Genomic DNA, 21679 nt, shown 5'->3' with positions numbered 1-21679 from the left:
GATTTTGTTGAACTTTAATACTCTTATTATCTCTCCAGATATCTTGAATAGAGGAGTGTGTTACACACAAGGTTGATATTTTCAGACGCTCGTTCATTAAAGCATATTTCCTCAACGGTCTTTGGTCAGTTGTAAATGCCATGGTGGATGGAGTAGGGTACAGACAGGGATGGAAGGTGAATCCTTGCCTGGGTGGGAGACAACATGAAAGGAGGCACATCCCGGATGCCTATCCCAGTCAGGATAAAAGAATAATGGATAGACTGGGGGATTCTGAACAGTTCATTTCCCAGTATGAGAGATCAGCAGTGCTATGCTGGTTTGGCCCCAGTCTGGACACCTGCAGGGTTGCCTGGGACTTGTAGTTTCAAAGGGTGACCCTGTTGGGGGACTTGGGTGTCACCAAGGAGTGCTGTTGGGAATATTTTTCCCTGGTTTAGAAGGTTTCCGTATGACCTGAACAGGTTTCTGTTATGCAAGGCCTTGGCTCCAGAAGTACTCCCAGGGCCATCATAAAAGGAAGCCGTCTCGATTCAGGAGTTGAGTTGGAGGGCAACACTCATCTGGAAGGGCGCAAGGAGACATTCTGTATGTTGGTGGTTGTGATGTGGACATTGAATAGCCAGGAAATTAAGGTGCTGTGAATAACAAACATTTATTTGCTCCCAGGACTGTCTTGGTGTGATTGTGTTTGAAGTTTGGGGCTCTGGGGCGCCCCGTGGAGGTCACACAGTAGAGCGGATGTAAACCTTCAGCCATCAAGCGCCACATTTACAGCAGACTGCTTGTGATGAATTCGGAGCTTCTTGAATTAAAGTCAGTACTTTACCCAGGAATTCTGGGAAACCTCTCCTTGCACTTGTGTCCGACACGCACAGTCACAACAGTGAGCCACAGGTTTCCCAATGCAAGCAAAGCGCATACACACGTCCACTGGGCAGACAATTTACAAATCAAAACACAGTACTCACCCACCCTCCTAACGTTGACGACTGAAAGTGACCGTTTTATGTACCTTGGAAGGTGGCGCTGGGAATGACGTCACATCCGAGTTGAAAGCGTTCCAGTTAAACATTCACAAAACTAATATGGACGTCTCCATTAAAACCTTTGCTGCACTTGCTCCATCGGAATACATAGCAGTTGATAACAACGCATTACGCCATATTTTGTGCATCCAAGGCCCGTAGGAACATGTCCACAACTGTGTGTGCAATGCAAATAGACGGACGTGCTAATAAACAGCTTGATACTGCAGCTTTCACTTTAGCTAGCGGTGCACGTCGCCATTTTGAATTCACGTCATAATCTGAAATCGGTCCGAGTCAGGCTTGAGAGACCAGCCCCGAGTTTCCAAATTGGAAATCCGACTTGTGGGGGTGTTCCATTTGAAAATTCCAACTAGGAACACCGAAATTCTGACTTCCTACTTCAAACGGAACTGCAGCATCATTTCATGCTCTGTGTGTGTGTGTGTGTGTGTGTGCCCTGTGGTGGGCTGGCGCCCTGCCCGGGGATTGTTTCCTGCCTTGCGCCCTGTGTTGGCTGGGATTTGCTCCAGCAGACCCCTGTGACCCTGTAGTTAGGATATAGCGGGTTGGAAAATGGATGGCTGGCTGGATGATTTAACAAATATGTAAAGCTATTAAAAACTAGGAATTTTGTGACACGTTTAACTAGCTATTTGTACTTACATTTCATGTTGTTACTATTTATTAATTGCCCCATTTCACAGTATTTTTTTTACGTATTTGCATACTTATGTATTTAACTTTGTCTGAATTACTCCTCCATGTGAATGCACCTGAATGTTCCGACATTTTCAGACCTGTTCAGTTTGATGGTCTGTACTGTGAAAGGCGCTATATAACAATCAGAGTTGAAATGTGGGCTCAGAATTGAAAATCATCAAATTTTATTTGTCACATACAATCAGACACAGTACAATATGTAGTGAAATGCTGAGTTGCTAAACTCCAAGACTATGCAGTAGAAGAAGAATATAAAAGACAATTAACAATAAGCAAAACTCTATAATTATATATAAAAAAAAAAAATCTGCACATACAATGACAGCTTAAATAAATAAATAACTTAATCTAAGAGAGTTAGCAATGAGGCATCATGTAGCTGCAGGCTCAGTCCCTATTTAAGACTGTGGCAAGAAGTGAGAGCAGTGATATATACAGTATATATATATATATATATATATATATATATATATTACATCTCCACATTTTAAAGCTAAATTTCTATTAAAATATGCATTTCCTTCAAATCTTTGATTCGGAGATGTTTGTGAACATAAAACAACTGGAAATGATCGGTCTGTCTGTTCTGACACAGGAGCCAATTGCAGATAACATGTGGCATTACTAATGACTGGAAAAGCATCAGCCAAGTCAATAGACCTTCCTGTAATCTGCTGTCTTCTTCTCAGATATCTATTCATGCACAGAATTATTGATAGACCGACATGCGAAAATATGATCGTTTTTAAGGACAGCATATCGGGAGAATTTCTGTACCTGGAAAAGGAATCAGCCAAACAAAAGAAGAAATGGCACGAGGGTAACGAGAAATGGCCTCCCAGAATGGGGCTATAAATGGCACAAGATACTTCAGTGAAGAATAAAATATCAAATCCTGGGTCATACAAATGACAAATTGATAAACGATTTACAACATCTTCTAAGGTGAAATTCACATAACATCACATTCTCCTACTTTACCCAATTCAGGGGTAATGGGGCACAAGGCAGAAGCCAGCCCTGGGTAGGACACCAGTACCAATGCCAGTGTCCTAAATTATACAGGGAGGCTCAAACCTACTATAGAAACCATGGGGTAGTGGGCCACTCCATTGCAAGACCCTCTCACATACAAACTTACTGTTGTTGAACCAGAGCTAATTAAAGGGTGGTCATCTCAACTAAATGACACTGATTTTAGACAGGACCCAAAGGACATGGGGACAACGCAGCACATCCACACACACAATACCAGGGCTGGGAACTTGCACAATGCCAACCAGTGTGCTAAGGTGCCACAATATTGTAAATGCATTCAGTCAGTTAGCCAGTCATCGTCCAACCCACTATATCCTAACACAGGGTCACGGGGTCTGCTGGAGCCAATCCCAGCCAGCACAGGGCGCAAGGCAGGAACAAATCCCAGGCAGGGCGCCAGCCCACCACAGGACACACACACCAAGCACACACTAGGGACAAGTTAGGATTGCCAATGCACCTAACCTGCATGTCTTTGGACTGTGGGGGGAAACCCACGCAGACACGGGGAGAACATGCAAACTCCATGCAGGGAGGACCCAGGAAGTAAACCCAGATCTCCTTAATTAATAACTTTTTTTTAATAATAATTTTTTGCATTTATATAGCGCTTTTCTCACTACTCAAAGCGCTTAGCAATTGCAGGTTAAGGGCCTTGCTCAAAGGCCCAACAGAGCAGAGTCCCTTTTGGCATTTACGGGATTCGAACCGGCAACCTTCCGATTGCCAGTGCAGATCCCTAGCCTCACAGCCACCACTCCGCCTATAAAATAATTTTTACGCAACACGTGTTTTGCCCTCATTTCGGCTTATCAAGCGTACACACTCTACTGCTCCCCTCTCGGGGATCGAACCTTGGACGTCAGAGACGAAGCCCCTATACGCTGCGCCACCATGCCGCCCAAATGATTCAGCTTACTTTTTTATATTTTACAAAGCTGCTGTCAAATTCTTATAATTTCATGTGTAACAATAAGCATATTAATGGATGCACCTGAAGCTCCGATGTTTCCTGTAAAAGCACATACAATAAAAATGTGTGAGCATGGAGAATAGTGTTTGATGAGAACAGGACACACACCTCCATCACTGACGTGGCAGACTCGTAAAAGCCACTATATACAGTAGAAGGGCGTCAAGTCTTTTACTGTTACTATTTACTACTTGCACATGTATGTATGTATGTATGTATGTTTGTGAGTTTGGGGGGGTGGCTTTAGAGCTGCAGATGACGTGGTCCTCTTGGCTTTATTGGGCTGCAAACTCCAGCATGCACTGGGACAGTTTGCAACCAACCACGATGAAGATGAGCACCTTACAAACCTGAGGGAAGAAGGTGGGCTGTCCTCTTCGAGTGGTAGGTGAGCTACTGACTCAAGTGGAACAGTTTAAGTATCTTGGGGGTCTCGTTCACAAGAGAGGGAAAAAGGGACGGTGAGATCGACAGACGGGTTGGGGCGGCAAGCTCAGCTCCATGGTGAAGAAGGCAAAGCTCTTGATTTATCAGGTGATCGACTGCATATCCCTACCCTCATCATCCACACGATCTTTGGATAATGACGGTAAGAGCGAGATCAAGGGTTCAAGCGGGCAAAATGAGCTTTCTTCATAAGGCGGCTGGGCTCTCCCTTAGAGACAGGGTGGAGAAGACAGACACCTTGGAGAGAAGTTCAGAGTTGAGTCGCTGTCCCTCTGCATCGAGGGGAGCCAAATGAGGTGGTTTGGGCGTCTGATACCAAAGCTTACCGGATGTCTCCCTGCGGAGGTTTTACAGGCACAACCAGCTAGGAGGAGACCCCGGGGAAGACGCGGAGCTCACCGGGAGGATTAAAACTCCTAGATAGCCTGGGAATGCCTTGGGATCTTGCATTATGAGTTGACAAGTGTGTCTGGGGGAAAGGGATATATGGGCCGCCCATGACTCGGCCTCGGATAAGAAGAGGAAAATGAATGAATGCATGCATGTTTAATACTGTACATGTATGCACGTGTGGTCCCTCATACTGCATTTCTTCTTCCTGTCTTATAATACAGGGTGATTCAAAAAGACTCATCCGATTTGAAAATGATTTATGATTTATTACTTGTAAATCATTACAGAACTGCGGTGGGTTGGCACCCTGCCTGGGATTGGTTCCTGCCTTGTGCCCTGTGTTGGCTGGGATTGGCTCCAGCAGACCCCCCGTGACCCTGTGTTCGGATTCAGCGGGTTGGAAAATGGATGGATGGATCATTACAGAACAATGCAGTAAAATGTAAAATGACATTAAATAAACTTTATGCTCACTTAAACCATTTACAAGTGCTCACTATGAGCTCCTCGATAGTCAAATTCATTCCATACTAGACTGAGCGTGTCGGGGGTCATTCTACTCACGGCTCTTTCCATGTGATTTTGGAGATCATCCAGTGTTGTTGGGAGATGTGACAGTCAGAAACTCTATGACCCCCTCTTTCAATTTGTATGACATTGGTTCCTGGGCGCCTCACGGTTCTACAAATATGGCACCTTAAAACTGGATGAGTCCTTTTGAATCACCCTGTATTTAAAACCCAGGTCTCTGTAAGTTTATCATTGATTGCACAAACCAAATGAATTTCCTTATATGGTTTAATAAAATTTGCCTTGCAGTTAGGAGACCCGGGTTCGCTTCCTGGGTCCTCCCTGCATGGAGTTTGCATGTTCTCCCTGTGTTTGCGTGAGGTACTCCGGTTTCCTCCCACAGTCCAAAGACAAGCAGGTTTAATTGTATTTGGCGATTCTAAATTGTCCTTATTGTGTGCTGGGTGTGTGTGTATGCCCTGCGGTGGGCTGGCACCCTGCCCTGGATTTGTTTCCTGCCTTGTGCCCTGTGTTGGCTGGGATTGGCTCCAGCAGACCCCCATGACCCTGTAGTTAGGATATAGAGGGGTGGATAATGGATGGATGGTTTAATAAAATTAAAGTTGAGGATGAGTTGAAAAGTTGCTTTTTGGTGGGCTCAAGCAGGTAGGAAGAAGGGAGGTCAAAGGATGAGGTGACAGCAGGTGAGAGGGAGTGACAGGAGTGCAGATTGTGGTAGCGAAGGGGACCTGGCCAGCCCACTAAATAGACAGGGGGACCAACCTGAAGGAGAAAGGACCACTGAAGCATCTGTTCACCCAAAGATAGGTATCAGAGATGCTGTGTAGGAAGAGTCAAGTGGAGGGAGCCTCGCAGTCGGAAGCCCCTTTGGCCACTAGACAGCAGGGAGGTCTCTTTTAGCTCAACTGCACTTGGAATGGAGGAGATGTCACCCAAGAAAACATCTTGCAGGTGACAAATGCTATGGGACATTGTGTGCTATAAGGTGCGGTTTGGAGGTGGATGTAAGAAACTGTGACACAAATTATTTGAAAATCCTGGGGACTCTCCGGAGTGTGTGCTGCCTTTTATGGGCTGCCCTGTCACTGGACTTCAATCACCAATAAAAATGATAAGTTAGGCAGAGGCCGCAGATCTCGTTCTGTAGTTTCCTGCTATAGGAATCCCCCAGCACTGTAGTCACCCTGCGTGTGAGTGATTTTCACGGCTGCAGGTTAAATGGCCTTCTCCAGTTAATAAATCTGACGGTGCTGACATCAGTCTGTCCAGAAGACCATGGACAGCAACCAGAGCTACGACAAGGCCCACTTTACACTTATTGTGTGGGTTTGTGACATGGATAAGACGTAGAGAAGAATTCAAATTAACAGTTTAATCCTAAAATGATGGGACAGGAAGACTTGCGGTCGAACTTTTGCTGACAAGGCAGCCTCGTCGGGCAGGAGAGAGCCTGTTGGGCTGCATCTTTCAGGCGGGCCGTTCCCACAGCTCTCTGTACTGTAGTGGCATTCCCCCAGCCCCCCGCCCACATCTATTCTCATGGAGATTAGCTGCAGTCCTTTTAAAGGACGCCATGGATGCGATGCTGAGCTTTTTTTAGGAACATTTTTCTCTGCCACTCGTGTGACCCCTCGGAGCATTCCCGGAGCTTTTCACGTACAGCTGTGAAGCACATATCAGGACCCTATCAATTATTTACTGTCATTGGCAGACTTCACAGAGGTGATAAAGCAACTTCTCTTATCACCTATGAGCTTCCCCTTCACCAAAAAATAAACACACATATATATATTTACACAGACACCCTCCGCCTCGTCTACAAACACTGGATCGGAGGGTCTCTTTTAACAGAAGGCACTCCAAGCCGAGTCACAACTCCTGGCACAACAAGCACACATCTGGCCTTGAGCGATGTCCGAGTTTGCACTTCACAGGACACAAATCCAAAATACTTTAATTAAGTTGGTTATGTGACTTCCCTGAACCCGGACTGTTTCTCTGACATACTGTAAGCCAGGGCTCTCCAACCTTTTTCCCCCCCTGAGAGCTACTTTTACAAGATGAAAATGGCTGAGAGCTGCTCACGTTTTCTAACGTTTCTTCTCATAGCTTATTTCAACCCAAACTAACTGAATAAGCTTGTTTTGCCTGAACATTTACAAAATGTTGGTGTCCACAACTCACATTTTGCATTAAAACATCATAAACATTATTTAGTTCACCTGCAAGTGCATTTTGTGTGTCTGTATGCATTTTCTAGTGGATCTCACACTATTGAATTAAAACAAAACAATGCAATTCCAAATCCACAGATGTGACTTCTTCATTTGTCATTGTGTCACTTTATTCACAGGTCCAGTTGCATGTGTGATGTGTTTTTTTAGTTAGTGACATGACTGGCACTGAGGTGTGAGGTGGAGTGGAGCCCCTCAGGTTCACCGTGTAGAGTCATTTCAATGTCCGTCTGTCAGTCTTGTTCTGAACTTTGACTTCATGACATTCATGTCAGACTCTCAGAGGTATGGAGACCCAAACAAAACAGACATTTTCAGAGCTGCTTGGTGAAGATTCTTCTAGTTATCAGGCTCTGCTAAGATCCAGAAATGCTGTTGAAACTTTAACTGCACATTATTTTGAAGGTTTACTAATATATAATAGTATATTAGTAAATTAGTGGGCGGAGTGGTGGCTCAGAGGCTAAGGATCTGTGCTGGTATCCCGAAGGTTGCCGGTTCGAATCCCCGTCACTGCCAAAAAGAGATCCTACTCTGCTGGGCCCTTGAGCAAGGCCCTTAACCTGTCATTGCTCCAGGGGCGCTGTACAATGGCTGACCCTGCGCTCTGACCCCAAGGGGTATGCGAAAAAACTAACAAACACTGTTGTAAGTCGCTCTGGATAAGAGCGTCTGCTAAATGATGTAAATGTAAATAATATAGAAAATCCAATGTCTGTCTGTCTGTACTCACAAGAGGACTACTTAACGGATTTAGATTGGGTTTTTTTCTCTAATTTGCTTGAACATTCCAGTTAAATTTGCGACTTCTCTCATTTCGCTATGTATCAGAGTTCGTTTGCGGTGCCAATTTATTAGCGCGAATCCGAGTGAGACACAGTGGGCAGAGGGGTAGGGGGTGGGGCCTTCCTCACTCACTCGCCAGCTTCGGGGCGTGGTCCTTAACTCCGCTTAGCTAGCGTACAATTGAATTCAACGTTGTTTGATAGTTACAATCAAGTGTTACTTCGTTCTTGATGAGTTCGAGTCCGGATATTCTCTTAAGTGTATGCCACCTTGAAAAGAGAGATTGCAATTCAGATTGTGGATCGTGATTTTGTGTTAAAAGGATCGTGATATGATTTTTTGGAAAGATCGCCCACCTCTAATTTGACTAATCAAGTTTTCAAATTTATGTGGGATTCATTAACCCTTTGGTGAGCTTCTTGGAAGGGGGGTGGCGAGCTACCGGTAGCTCATGGGCGACATGTTGGAGACCCCTGTAAGCTACCCTTCTGTAGGTTAACAAAAATATAATGCTGATGCTTTAAAAATACTGCTGACGGTTTACAGAGCCTTCAATAATCTGCTCCATCCTATATTTCAGAATGCCTTTCACCTTACGCTCCAAATCGTAACCTTAGATCTTCAAATGAGGGTCTGCTTAGAATTCAGAGAGCTAAACTTAAAAGAGGTGTGTGTGTGCGCCCTGTGGTGGACTGGCGCCCTGCCCGGGGTTTGTTTCCTGCTTTGCGCCCTGTGTTGGCTGGGATTGGCTCCAGCAGACCCCCGTGACCCTGTAGTTAGGACAGCGGGTTGGATAATGGATGGATGGATGGATAAACTTAAAAGAAGTGGTGAGGCGGGCAGCCTTCTGCTGTTGTGCACCTCAAATCTGGAATACGAGTTTACCGATAGAAATCTGCCAAGCTAATACGGTGGAGCAGTGCTAAAAACACATTATTGTAACAAATTGTCCCTAGTGTGTGCTTGGTGTGTGTGTGTGTGTGTGTGCGCGCCCTGCGGTGGGCTGGTGCCCTGCTCGGGGTTTGTTTCCTGCCTTGCGCCCTATGTTGGCTAAGATTGGCTCCAGCAGACCCCCCGTGACCCTGTGTCAGGATATAGTGGGTTGGATAATGGATGGATGGATGGATGGCTTTCTCATAGCTTCATTTTAGTGTAACCCTGATAATCTGTTTATGCATTTATCATTAGTTTAATCCCACAATCTGTTCTATCCCCTACTTTGTCAGCTACTCTTTTTCCAGTTTTTGCACCCCCCCCCCCCCCCCCCCACCCCCCACCTGGTCAAAGCACCGTGCAGTCCCTACATTGATGGATTGGTCCACATGACCCTCATCATCGGCTAATTCTTCCACATGAAGCCTGAAAGCCATGAGGACTGACGGATATCATTGATGTTAGGTAGAATGCCTAGTGGGGGCCTGGTGGTCTTGTGGCCTTGGAACCCCTGCAGATTTTGTTTCTTTCTCCAGCCGTCTGGAGTTTTTTTGTGTTTTTTCTGTCCCCCCTGGCTATCTAACCTTACTTTATTCTTTGTTAATTAGTATTGTCCAATTTTATTTTTTCTTTTCTCTGTCTTCATCTTGTAAAGCACTTTGAGCTACGTCATTTGTATGGAAACGTGCTCTAAAAGTAAATGTTGTTGTCATCCTCATCATATCTCATCACGCCACTGCCGTATCCAGGTAAGAGCAGCGTCATTAGCATCCTTAAGATCTCCATTGGTGCATGTAGGGCCTCGGAGCATGTGGTCTATTGTTTGGGTGGGCTAACCACAGGGACATTTAGCGCTTGCTGTGAGGCCCCATCTAAATAGGTTGTCCCTTGTTTTGCCCACCTTTGACCCAGCTCGGTTAAGCTCGGCCCACAAGAAGGGTTGTACCCTTCATGGAAAACACAAACAGAAGGCACACAACACAATTCAGCTGACAAGATCAACCAATCTGCGTTCATATCATGGCTTTCACAGAAACATCCATCCATCCATCCACCCATTTCCAAACCCATTTATCCCCAGCCTGGAGCCGATCCCAGCAAGCAACGGGCACAAGGCAGGAACAGTTCCTTGGACACGGTGCCACACACACACACACACTGTACTTGGGCCAATGTAATAATGCCAGTTCACTTTACCTGCCTGCCTGCCTTTGGACTGGGGGAGGACCGGAGCACCTCAGAGTAGAGACAAGGGGAGAACATGCAAAGTTTACACAAGGAGTGCCCGGGACGTGAACCCCATCATTACCTGTGCCACCGCACAGCCATCACAGAATCATAAGTTTGACAAACCGACCACTTCGCCCCTTCAAGCTCGTCTGGTTAGCTCATGGCTAAGCAGTTGCAATATCTCGCTCCAATTTATTTCTAAGGTTGACATGGATTCTGTTTCACCTTCATTTGTTTCCAGATTCCCACAATGCACAGTGCTTCCTGGAATCAGTCTTATATGCACTTCACAGGGGACGCCACTAGGTGTCCTCGAGGACTTGATTTGCAATTCATTTAAACCAGGGTTTCTTAAACTATGGGTCATGGGTCAGTGTTCCATTTAGATTTGATTACATAAACTTGATTAATCCCATGGGGAAATTCAGAATTTAATGTCAATGGTCACGTTTGGTTTACAAAGTGGGTCGTCGCAGGCTGATTAACCAATCGACATTGCTCTGGCGATCTTCCTCAATTAAGTCCCACCCCTCCTGCTTTGACGATTGGCAGCAATTCTTCAGATGAGTCACCACCCCCTCACTGTAAAGATGGGTGGCAATTCGCCAAGGAGGAATGCTGTGACAATCATCCGTGATTTTTTGTCACCCTGCTCATTCTGAAAATCATCAAGGAATAGGAAGGGCAAGATTGGGTTGCCGCCGACACAATAAAGTTTAAGAGACCCTGACTTAAATGAATTCTGATGGATCAACTTGTAGACCAAGACTAGGAGCCCACTTCACCTTCTCTGCTTCAGACTGGCTTTCTAAAGGCCCTTGTGTCGGTGACCAAACGCCTCCAGAATGTTGTGACTGTGTGATCCTGAGTAGGCCTAGACGAAAAACCATGGGCTCATCCGAGAAACAGTTGTGTAAAGTATTCATAACTACCCGTCCATATCTCTACAACCCAGCATTAAAAGCACACAGAGAGAGCCAAATGTGCACAAATTCACAGTGAGAAATCAAAGTGTAAGCAGACGGAGCTCAGGTGGTCTGCAGCTAGACAGGATTGGCGGCCAATGGAGTCACTTCCAGCCATTATGGCACTCCAGGCCTGAGGCTCCAGGCTGTAAAGATATACGCACTTGGGGGAAATCAGAAGAAAATCCCAGACAAGACTCCTTGAAAGGAAGAATACACCGCAGGAATAGCCAATCAAACTACAGAGTGGGAGCGAAAGGGGCGGAGCTTCAGCCTCGTTTTCAACATTAGGACGAGTGAAGGCAGACAGCGTAAGTCATGGGGGTGCCACCAAGTCATCATGTACCTTAAGGGACTTCCACTAACTAACTTCCCCGAATGATCAGGTTTCACCTTTCTTTAACAGTTTTAAAGATTAAGAATGGCCAGCTCCTTCTCTCTTACTCTTCTTCCCATCATAATAAATGCGGGGCCAGCTCCGTGTCCAGAGGGCAGGCTGGGAGGTGCCAAGTACCTGGCGTCCCCCTGGAGAAACGCCAACATCCATTGAAGGCAAAGCAAAGCAAAGCCGCTAAGCGCACAGCATCAGTCTGCGAGCGCCTGACAAACTCGCTTTCAGGAAGATGTATGTGATCGGCCACCGGAGCCACTTCATCAAGTCATTAGCCGCGCAGCTCCGCCGTCCTATTTTACTATCTGAGAGGGGAGGCTGACTGGACTGGGGGCTGGGGGGAAGAGGGGGGGGGTTATTAACTCTGCGTGTCCCTCCTCTCTCTCAGCTTCTGTTCCTGTTCACGAGGGAGCTGCATGCATGGTCCCGATTTACACCGGTGAGACCCCTAGGCCTCTTAACCCCGTCCTGTCCACCGTACTGCTGTAATCGTGACGTAGCGCTCCGTAACATTGACTTCTTCAAGCACCTTGAATGGGAGCATCGGGCACTTTACAAAATGTTGGACGGCTGACTGAGGGTGTCCTTGTTTGGTGTGTAAAGCTTTGTGACAGGAGGGAGTCGTTAGAAAGTCACTAACACAATTAATGGGGTTGAATGCATGAAAAGAGTTTATTTGCTTTGTAAAGAATTGTCCGATTTGATCTCTCGAAAGGCCTTATATAAAACTGACCAATAACCAGTGACATTTATAGACAGCTTCTCAGGACCCTTAAAGTGCTTTACGTAGAGAGTAGGGAACCATTTCAACCACCACCACCACCACCACCAATCAATCAGTCAGTCAGTCCTAGTCATCGTCCAACCCGCTATATCATAGCACAGGGTCACGGGGGGTCTGCTAGAGCCAATCCCAGCCAGCACAGGGCACAAGGCAGGAACAAATCTCCGGGCAGGGCACCAGCCTACCGCAGCACACACACAAACACACCAAGCACACACTAGGGACAATTTAGGATCGCCAATGCACCTAACCTGCATGTGTTCCGGAGCACCCAGAGGAAACCCACACAGTCACGGGGAGAACATGCAAACTCCACGCAGGGAGGACCGGGGAACGAACCCAGGTCTCCTTACTGCGAGGCAGCAGCACTACCACTGTGCCACCATGCTGCCCATCAACCAATCAATCAATCTTTATTTTATCAGATCACCGTTTTGGAAATTTTATATAAAGTAACCTCAATGAATTAGTCAATCAACCTCTAATGTATGTCGTGCACATGATAACTTCCTAGCAAAATCACTTAATATTGTACAAACCAATTCAGTATAAATTCAATCAATCAATCAGCCAATCTTTATTTATTTTATACTAGCTGTCTTTCCAGGTCACATGATTGTTTGTAAGGTAAACAAGAATGCAGTCAGCCAATCAAAACACTTCTTTCAAAAACCAATCACATGCCCTGTGCAAAGCAAACTAGGGCACACGTAATCCACCAATCAGTCTTTATTTGATGTCATATCTTTCCAAAGACTTCATTTACAGGATATTTTATAAAGAAGCAAAAATAAATCAGTTGATCAATGAGTTTTGGTTTAATATAATATCTTTTTGAAGAATCAGTTATAGGATATCTTACAAATTTAAATAATCAATCTTTATTTTATATAGTGCCTTTCAAGTGATTTTAGTCAAGCAATCAATTCATCAGCAATCACTGCCAACAGCAATGGCACCTTCACTGCAGAACACCTAATCCCTCTGAAGCTAGGCATATTTGCATATTTGGGCCCAGCCCATACTTGGATAGGAGACCATCTGGTAGAAGCTTGAGTTAGTGCTGGTGAGGCCATTAGGGGGTGCTTACCCAGTGCTCTGTGTGTGGATAACAGTGCCATGATGGACACACGGAGCTTTAAAGTGGTGCCATCCCTCGATTGAGACGTAAACCCAAAGTCCTGACTCTCTGTGGTCATAAAAGATTCCTGGGCATCTTTTTCGAAAAGAGTAGGGCGTTCAGGCTAAATTGCCCACCACGTCCTGGTCATTCTGCCCCCCTAATCATCCCCTGTCTCTAATCGGCTAACTGACCCTGTCAGCCCTTCACCACTAAATAGCTAATGTGTGGAAAGCTGCAGTCACAGGTGGATGCTGCACATTGGTGGTGATTGAAGTGGTCCTCCACTCTGAGTAGGTTAGAAAAGCGCTATATAAATGTAATGGACTTTTCAATTTGAATATGAAAGGGGCTATATAACTGATAAGAAAGGTGCTGCATAAGATAAACAGAAAGATACACCGACAGGAAAGGCACTATATAACAGATACCTAAGAAGTAAAGACAATATATAACAGAGAGGGAGATACACAAGTAGATATATAGGAATGAAGCAGTATAATAAAAAGTTGGAGAGACAGACAGCAAAGGTGCTATATAAGATAGGAAGGCAGACATGAAAGGCACTATAAGATAGATAGATAGATAGATAGATAGATAGATAGATAGATAGATAGATAGATAGATAGATAGATAGATAGATAGAGGCACTGTATAATAGATTCATAAGTACAAAAGACATTACATAACAAAGATATATGGATAGATATGAAAGATGCTGTACAATATATCGTGGTCTAGAAAGATAGAAAAGGTGCAATACAAGACACCCTTCTATGGGAGCTGCTTTATAATACAGTGGTAGCTGTAGCATTAGCATTATAGGATTGATAAAAATGAAAGGTGCTATAAAATAGATTGATACATAGACAGATGACAAGAGCTACACAGATAGATGTGCAAGGCACTATATAATTGGCAGACAGATATGAAAGGTGGTATGAAATAAGTAGATATATAGAGGGACTGAGAGTGCTGCTAAAAGTCAACATTTTGAAGTCCAAAGTGACAGCCAAAGCAGAGCTGAGCCTTTTCTCCTAAATTACCGAGAGGCCACGTTGTCCATAACAGATCACAACCTATGTGCCCAAATGGATTCTTTTGTCTTATTATGAAAATATTTTTGTCCCTTTTTGCATGAAAAGCTCAGGGCATTGACAAGCTTCAAGTGAAGCATCAAAAAAAAGTGAAAATAACCCCCCCTCCCACAACAAGAAAAAAGTCAAATTTCTAAAAAGAATGTGAAAAATGTGCTATGAGGCTGGGGTGCAGCAGGTCCATTTTGACTTCTTTGGTCTGCCATTTCCATAAAGCACAGGCAGTGCAGCTCAGACGGCTAACGTGAAGCACACGGCCGCCCCGTGATAAATGGTTCCATTAGTGATCCAGATTGTTAAACTCTGATATACCAGATCGGTGAGAAGCGGGAGCCCATTCATTCTCCTTTCGGCACGCGCAGGCCTGTAAAGAGGTTGTTTTTATGTGTAAATAACGTATTAAAGCTCTGCATTAGCCGTGTCCTTTCAAAGAGTGGAAATTGTTCCAAATAAATAACGTCAGACAGGAATGTAAAACAAGGCCGCCTTAATGGAGCCGACTGCCTCTCACCCGGGTGGCTCTGACTGGCGTGACCAAACGGAAGGGCCAGCTGTGAAGTGTACCTGACAGTCGGGTTACAAGGTGACGCTGCCACTTGAGTTGGGATGATGTCTCCCGCTGGCGTGGCGCAGAGACAGTGACGGGCGCCTGCCTTCCTCCCTCCTGATCTCACAAGGTGGCATTTCCGAGGAGGCCTTAGACCCACCGTCTCAGAAAATGGAATTGGAGCAAAAAACTGATAAGGATCAATTTACTGGAGGTTAAACCGTCCCAAATGAATGCCAGTCTGGGCTCGTTGTTCCGTGTTGTCCAGTAAATGGTTGTGTCTCCTCCACCCCCACCATCTCCAGTCAGGATTTAAATTTCAGCTCCGTGGCATTTCATTATTGCGCTTGTCATTATTTTCTACAATCCTGTGCCTTGCTTCCCAGTCATTACATTTGCTTAGGCACCAACAACCCATAATAACCTGAGGATATTAAGATGTCAATTCTTCCATGTTCGGACCCATTTTCCCAGTTCCTGACAACTGGGAGCCACTGAAAGGGTTGGGAGCAAAGCAGAACCTGACCTGTAGAGGGTGCTACACAATTATAGCCCCCACAAACTAAGGTATTCACTTTGGACCACTTGGAATCACCAATGAGTGCAGCAGCAGGTCAGTGGAGTGTCACTGGACACCCACGTGGAGAAAGGAAGACCATGCAGATACCACTTTGAAGGCTGCAAAACAGCAGGCATATGCTATAAGGGGGCAGTGCCCTCGATTCACACATTCAATTTGTGGACCACCCTTTAGCAATATGCCAAACTATGTCAACAAAAATCAATACAGTATAAAAGTAAAAGCTGACAGCTACAGTGTGGATCACTCCGTCTATCATGGCGTACACTGCATGCGTTACGATGACTCACTTTGGTTTTTGCTTTGTGTATTGGCGCTATATTTAATAAAGGCTGATAAAATGGAGCTGTGAATTCACTCAAGGTCGGTCCAACTCTGAGACGCATGACGCTGTTTGGAGAGCTCCCGAAATTGGTTCAAAGGGTTCATTAAATGGGTGGATGGATGTCAATAATGCCTTAGTGCTGTCTTGTCTGCTATGAAATTCACTTCCTTTTTATAGATTGGGCTTTATTTTTTTGTCACAACTCAGTGTACTAACTTTTCTCTTTATCATCCATTCATTCATACATTTCATGAGCTCATTTAATCAATTACAGGGTTTGTTCTGAAACTGCAGTCTATCCAAGCAGGCATCGGGCACAACACCTGGACACGGCGCCATCACACTCACAGACATCAGAGGAAAATTGAATAACGCCAGTTCAGCTGACCTGCATGTCTTTGGGCTGTGTGAGAAAACCCACGTGGGCGCAGGGAGAACACGCAAACTCCACACGGGGAGCACAACTGGAGTGCAAACCCCAGTCTCTTTGTGTCGAGGCAGCAAACTGTGCCACCCTGCCACCCCTGTCTTTGTCATATTACTTATTCTTTTCACTTACTTGTGGTTTGTATTGACAACTGTAAATTGAGTACTAATGTCTGTGACACGTATTGAGTTCAAGGATAATAAAGGCCAATAGGTGAATGTGTATTGAATGTGCATGAAATGTCAGTCACAACCAATAAATTATATTAAGATTGTCCATATACTCTGCCCTTTAGTGTCTCCGAGTAAAGTTTTCTTTCTTTAGTTCTTACAAATTCAAATTCTAATTGATGGACCTGAACTACAAAGGGGAAAAAAAAGTCTCTACAGATGCCCAAGACGGGTTAAAAATGCCAGCGACATGAAAGCCGATTCAACAGGCTGAATAAGAAAAAGCCCCAATCTGCATTTCATTATCGCCATCCAAACTGCCAGCTTTTCTAAAGAGCGACTGAAGGCGTCAGTATCATTCAGAGGGGCGCATTCTTCGAACGCCGATTTGTCCGCAGATTAACGGAGCTCATTTCATTTCATGGCTGCGCTCGGCTCGCTGTTTCACTCAATATGTTTCCTCGTCTACAAGTTTCATGTGAGAAATACAAAGAATGAGAAACGCTCAGCCTCAGAATGATAATCCATGTGTTTTATAGAAAAAAAGGATAAGAAAGATGGCACAAACAACATGAAGACAGGTGAGCGCATACTGTATGAAATCAGTTATGAGAAAACATTACACAAAAGATGAAAATGAGATGTAGAAACTGAACTTCTACTACATACATTATGAAAAGTGCAATATGATAGATAGATAGATAGATAGATAGATAGATAGATAGATAGATAGATAGATAGATAGATAGATAGATAGATAGATAGATAGATAGATAGATAGATAGATAGATAGATAGATAGATAGATAGATAGATAGATAGATAGATAGATAGATAGATAGATAGATAGATAGATAGATAGATAGATAGATAGATAGATAGATAGAACAGACAGAACACACAAACTCCACATGGACAGCACTGGCTTGAGTTCAGCCTGCGTCACCAGATCAGCATGGCAGCCATGGCACACATAAAGAGGTCTCAAAGCGTTTCTCGCCAAGCCCAGCTGAAGCCCCGTCATCTCACATCTTACATCATTTTATTTACATTTATTATAATGACATTTTAGTTTTGTACCTCGTGTTATTGTTGAAACTGATGATTTTTTGGTGACATCCATGAAGCCGTTGCCATCGCTTGATCCTTTGGGCTCTTTTTTCTCAGATGCAGCTTGAGCCGTAGTCTCCATCATTGGTGCCAAAACCCGGTGGCCTAAAAGTAGAATACAGCTGTGATTAAAATGATCTGCCTTTTTTTTTTATTTATTTCTTTTTTAAAGTCCTACTCCATGTCCCTTCTTCCACACTGTCATCCATTTTGTAACTCACTTATTCAGTTTAACATTACAGTGAGCTGCTGCCTATGCCAAGGCCAATCCCAGACAGAGTGCCAGTCCATCAGCATTCAGCCATTTTAGAGCTGCTTGGCATATCATGATGAAGATTATTCCTTCCATTTTATTCTTTTAAAACCTTCATGTTTTGACAGGGGTGCTAGAATTGGCTTTTTATGAAAGATGTCACAGAAATTAAAACCCTTGTTGAAAATAAAGTAGAAAATCCATATGTATTACAGATCCACTAATTCCAATGTATGGATAGTCGGAGATTATCCGGAGGGCACAAGGGCAAGACCCAAACCTGGATGGGACGGCAGTCCACACACTGGCTAGGACATGAATTTGTGTCCCTCAGCTGAGAGGTCGGGTGCCAACCGCTGTGCCAGCCACATTACAAAATAATAAGGTTCTATGAGATGAACACCTTTTTGTATCCCCACATAAAACCACAAGCACTTATTTCTGGTCCACTGAATCCCAATAATATGAAAGACAAAGGAGCACATTAGGGTTAAAGAAATCATCCAGCTGGTCCAGTTTAGCATCACTGGACAGACTGACTCAGAGATTAAAAATTGAGAAAAAGTTTAAGGAAGCCCAAAAACCCCCAAAACCCAATTTGACCAGACGCTGACTCCAAGTAGTGGGCTTAGCTGTGCAGACCGGGCTGCGAGTCTGAGGCCTGCTATTCAATCTGCACTTGCACTGTGTCAGTGAGAAGGTCACCTAAAACGAGCGCAAGGGACATTCTGAGGCCTCGTTGACACGTCTGCATGAAATAAGGACGTCACTAACAGGCCGGCTGATTCATTGACACTGCGCTCTGTAATCAAATCGGCGATGTTCACTCAATCCTTCATTCATTTATTAATAGAATGACACACCATTCCTTGATTGAGTAACCTGGCACAGTGGATGGGGCGTTCATTCATTCATTCATTCACAAATTTACTATCATTCCTACTTCATCCAGAAAAACATGGGGCTGGAATTCATTCATCCATTTATTCAGTAGGAGTCTGAGTACTTGATCTTACGAAAGTGTAATGAAACAAGCAGATGTATCAGATGGATGGCTTATCCGTGCATATTCATCTATGCATTTGCTAACAGCTTCACTTATTAATTATTAGTGTACTCTTTAAGGCATTAATTCGGACTCACTCATTCATTCATTCATTCATTCAGTAATGGCCTGGATGATTAACTAATACAGTTCTTCATTGATTTACGAACAGAATTTCATCAAGTCATTGATCAAGTGACCTTGGAAAATGGATGGGCATTCATTCATTCATTCATTCAATTACCAATTTACTATTCATCTGACTGATTATTTGATATTGATAGCTAAGTGGGTCTGGAAATCCTTCAACCGGTAGTACATGGGCTAATTACTTAATATCTATAGACAGGTGGTGTGGTGGCTCTGAGGCTAGGAATCTGCACTGACAATCGGCAGGTTGCTGGTTCGAATCCCATAAGATGCCTAAAGGGACTCTGCTCTGTTGGGCCCTTGAGAAAAGCCCTTAACCTGCAATTGCTAAGCGCTTTGAGTAGTGAGAAAAGCGCTATATAAATGCAAAGAATTATTAATAATGGAATGAGTCCTGCAGATGTGTTCATTTCCTTATTTTCCAACACCCTGAGTGATTAATTAACTGTGCAGCCAGTAATATACTAATTAGGGTTCACTCATTCATTGATTCATTCGGTAATAGCCTGATTAATCAATAATAATTATTATTTGCATTTATATAGTGCTTTTCTGACTACTCAAAGCGCTCAGCAATTGCAGGTTAAGGGCCTTGCTGAAGGGCCCAACAGAGCAGAGTCCCTATTGGCATTTTACGGGATTCGAACCAGCAACCTTCCGATTGCCAGTGCATATCCCTAGCCTCAGAGCCACCACTCCGTCCCTAACCCTAACCCAATGCTGCAGCCTGTAATAAAATAAGCAAGATTGCAATATTCATTCGACCCTTCATTCATTTACTAATAAAAATGACACTCATTGGAAAATGGATGTGGAATGCATTCATTCATTCATTCATCAGTATAGTACGTGCCTGGCTGATTAACTGATACTATACTCAAAATAAATAGGGCCAAAAAACATTCATTCATTCATTCATCTAGTTAGTCATTCTATAATCAATTGGCCACTTGATAATATGAGACTGGAATAATTCAAGCAGATGTGTAAAATGGAAAACGCATTCATTTGTTTATTCACTCATTCACATATGTGCTAACAGTATCACGGAATAATTAATCTTGTACACGGTGCTGAAATAATCAGGTCCGAGTTCATTTGTCATTAATTGACTGACTCATTAATTGATACTGTGCCCTGTAATAAAAAAAAAACTCATTTTGAAATATTTGTTCAATCCTTCATCCTTTCATTCACTAATGAAATAACACTGGTTCATTGATCAGGAGACCTTGGAAGTGTTGTTGAATGAATGAATTAATTCATTTGCCTTCATTCAGTCATTTACTTATTAGTTTGATCGTTAATTCCCTGATCTACTAATAGTCTAACTAATCAATTAATACCACACCAGGAAATAAGTGGGGTTGGAAATCATTCATTCATTTATTCATTCATTCACTGCGGTGGGCTGGCACCCTGCCCGGGGTTTGTTTCCTGCCTTGTGCCCTGTGTTGGCTGGGAATGGCTCCAGCAGTCCCCTGTGACCCTCTATTTAGGATATAGCGGGTTTGATAATGGATGGATTCATTCATTCATTTAATAATAGATTGAATTAGTTGATCGTGGGACACAATAATGACACAGGTAGGTGTGTAAAATAGAAGGGTCCGTCAATCATGTACTCATTCACTGCTTTATTGATGCATTCCTATATTTATTCATTCTCCCACTGACGGCTTAATTAATTAAATTATTTACTCATTAATTTCCTAAGTACCTCATTCATTCACTGACTGATCAACTGACTACTAAATGATTGTTTAATTAGGTAATTGCACTATTTGTCAACGGAGTCACTAATTAATTAAATGAACTGACCAATTATTCAATTAATTATCAACCAACCACTTGGCCCACAACATCTCTAACATTCTGTGCTCCAGAGAGACGTCTCCTTTTGTTTTGGGCTGCATTCCTCAATTCCTTCTTGGTTTGCCTCAGGATGCCTGACGCTTTCTTTCTTTCTTATAGTGCCTTTCGTACACACTGTAGCACTTAACAACTGTCCAATATTTCTAAGAACAGAGAGCCTGGATGACTTGCTGAGGGGCTCACTGTGGGCCTTGTGGGTGAGGTAAGAAGAGCTCAGAGTTGTCTCATCAGCATGGCGCATGAAGTGTACAGCGGATGGAATAAAACGCCTCGGCCCTCGATGTCCATTTTTTTTTCTGGTCTGCTATCTCCTTGTTGCTCAGATCTCCTCACTCGGCTGTCACGTCAGCTGCAGGTTAAGCCTGAAGTGGTGTGCAGAGTGGTGGCGGCCCGTCAGTCCCACCAGGGCCCTGTCAGTGTGTTTAAAGGCCCCTCTAAATGGATGATCACTTGGCAGCAGGCTGCTTGTTTAACTTTGTGGAACCTACCAGATTAGCCTCTGCTGCAGTGCAAACAAGCGGCGGT

At 44.0% G+C, this 21679-nt stretch overlaps 2 protein-coding genes across 3 annotated transcripts in view; one reads left to right on the top strand and one right to left on the bottom strand.

The window, feature by feature from the left end:
* clasp1a (cytoplasmic linker associated protein 1a) overlaps positions 1-21679 on the top strand; it is a 991009-nt gene that overhangs the window by 754570 nt on the left and 214760 nt on the right. The gene's annotated exons all lie outside the window — the stretch shown is intronic.
* Positions 1-21679, bottom strand: part of gli2a (GLI family zinc finger 2a) — a 256466-nt gene that overhangs the window by 174393 nt on the left and 60394 nt on the right. The window contains exon 2 of one of the 2 annotated variants that reach the window (XM_028808058.2): positions 17802-17936. In XM_028808058.2, coding sequence (XP_028663891.1) covers positions 17802-17916 — 115 coding nt within the window. In that variant the 5' untranslated portion in view covers positions 17917-17936. Of the gene's footprint in view, positions 1-17801; positions 17937-21679 lie in introns of those variants that run through there. The other variant, XM_051930297.1, reaches the window with a different exon arrangement.

This window comes from Erpetoichthys calabaricus, chromosome 8 (assembly GCF_900747795.2).
Source record: "Erpetoichthys calabaricus chromosome 8, fErpCal1.3, whole genome shotgun sequence".
Lineage (NCBI taxonomy): Eukaryota > Metazoa > Chordata > Cladistia > Polypteriformes > Polypteridae > Erpetoichthys > Erpetoichthys calabaricus.
This window is presented reverse-complemented; position numbering and strand designations above follow the sequence as displayed.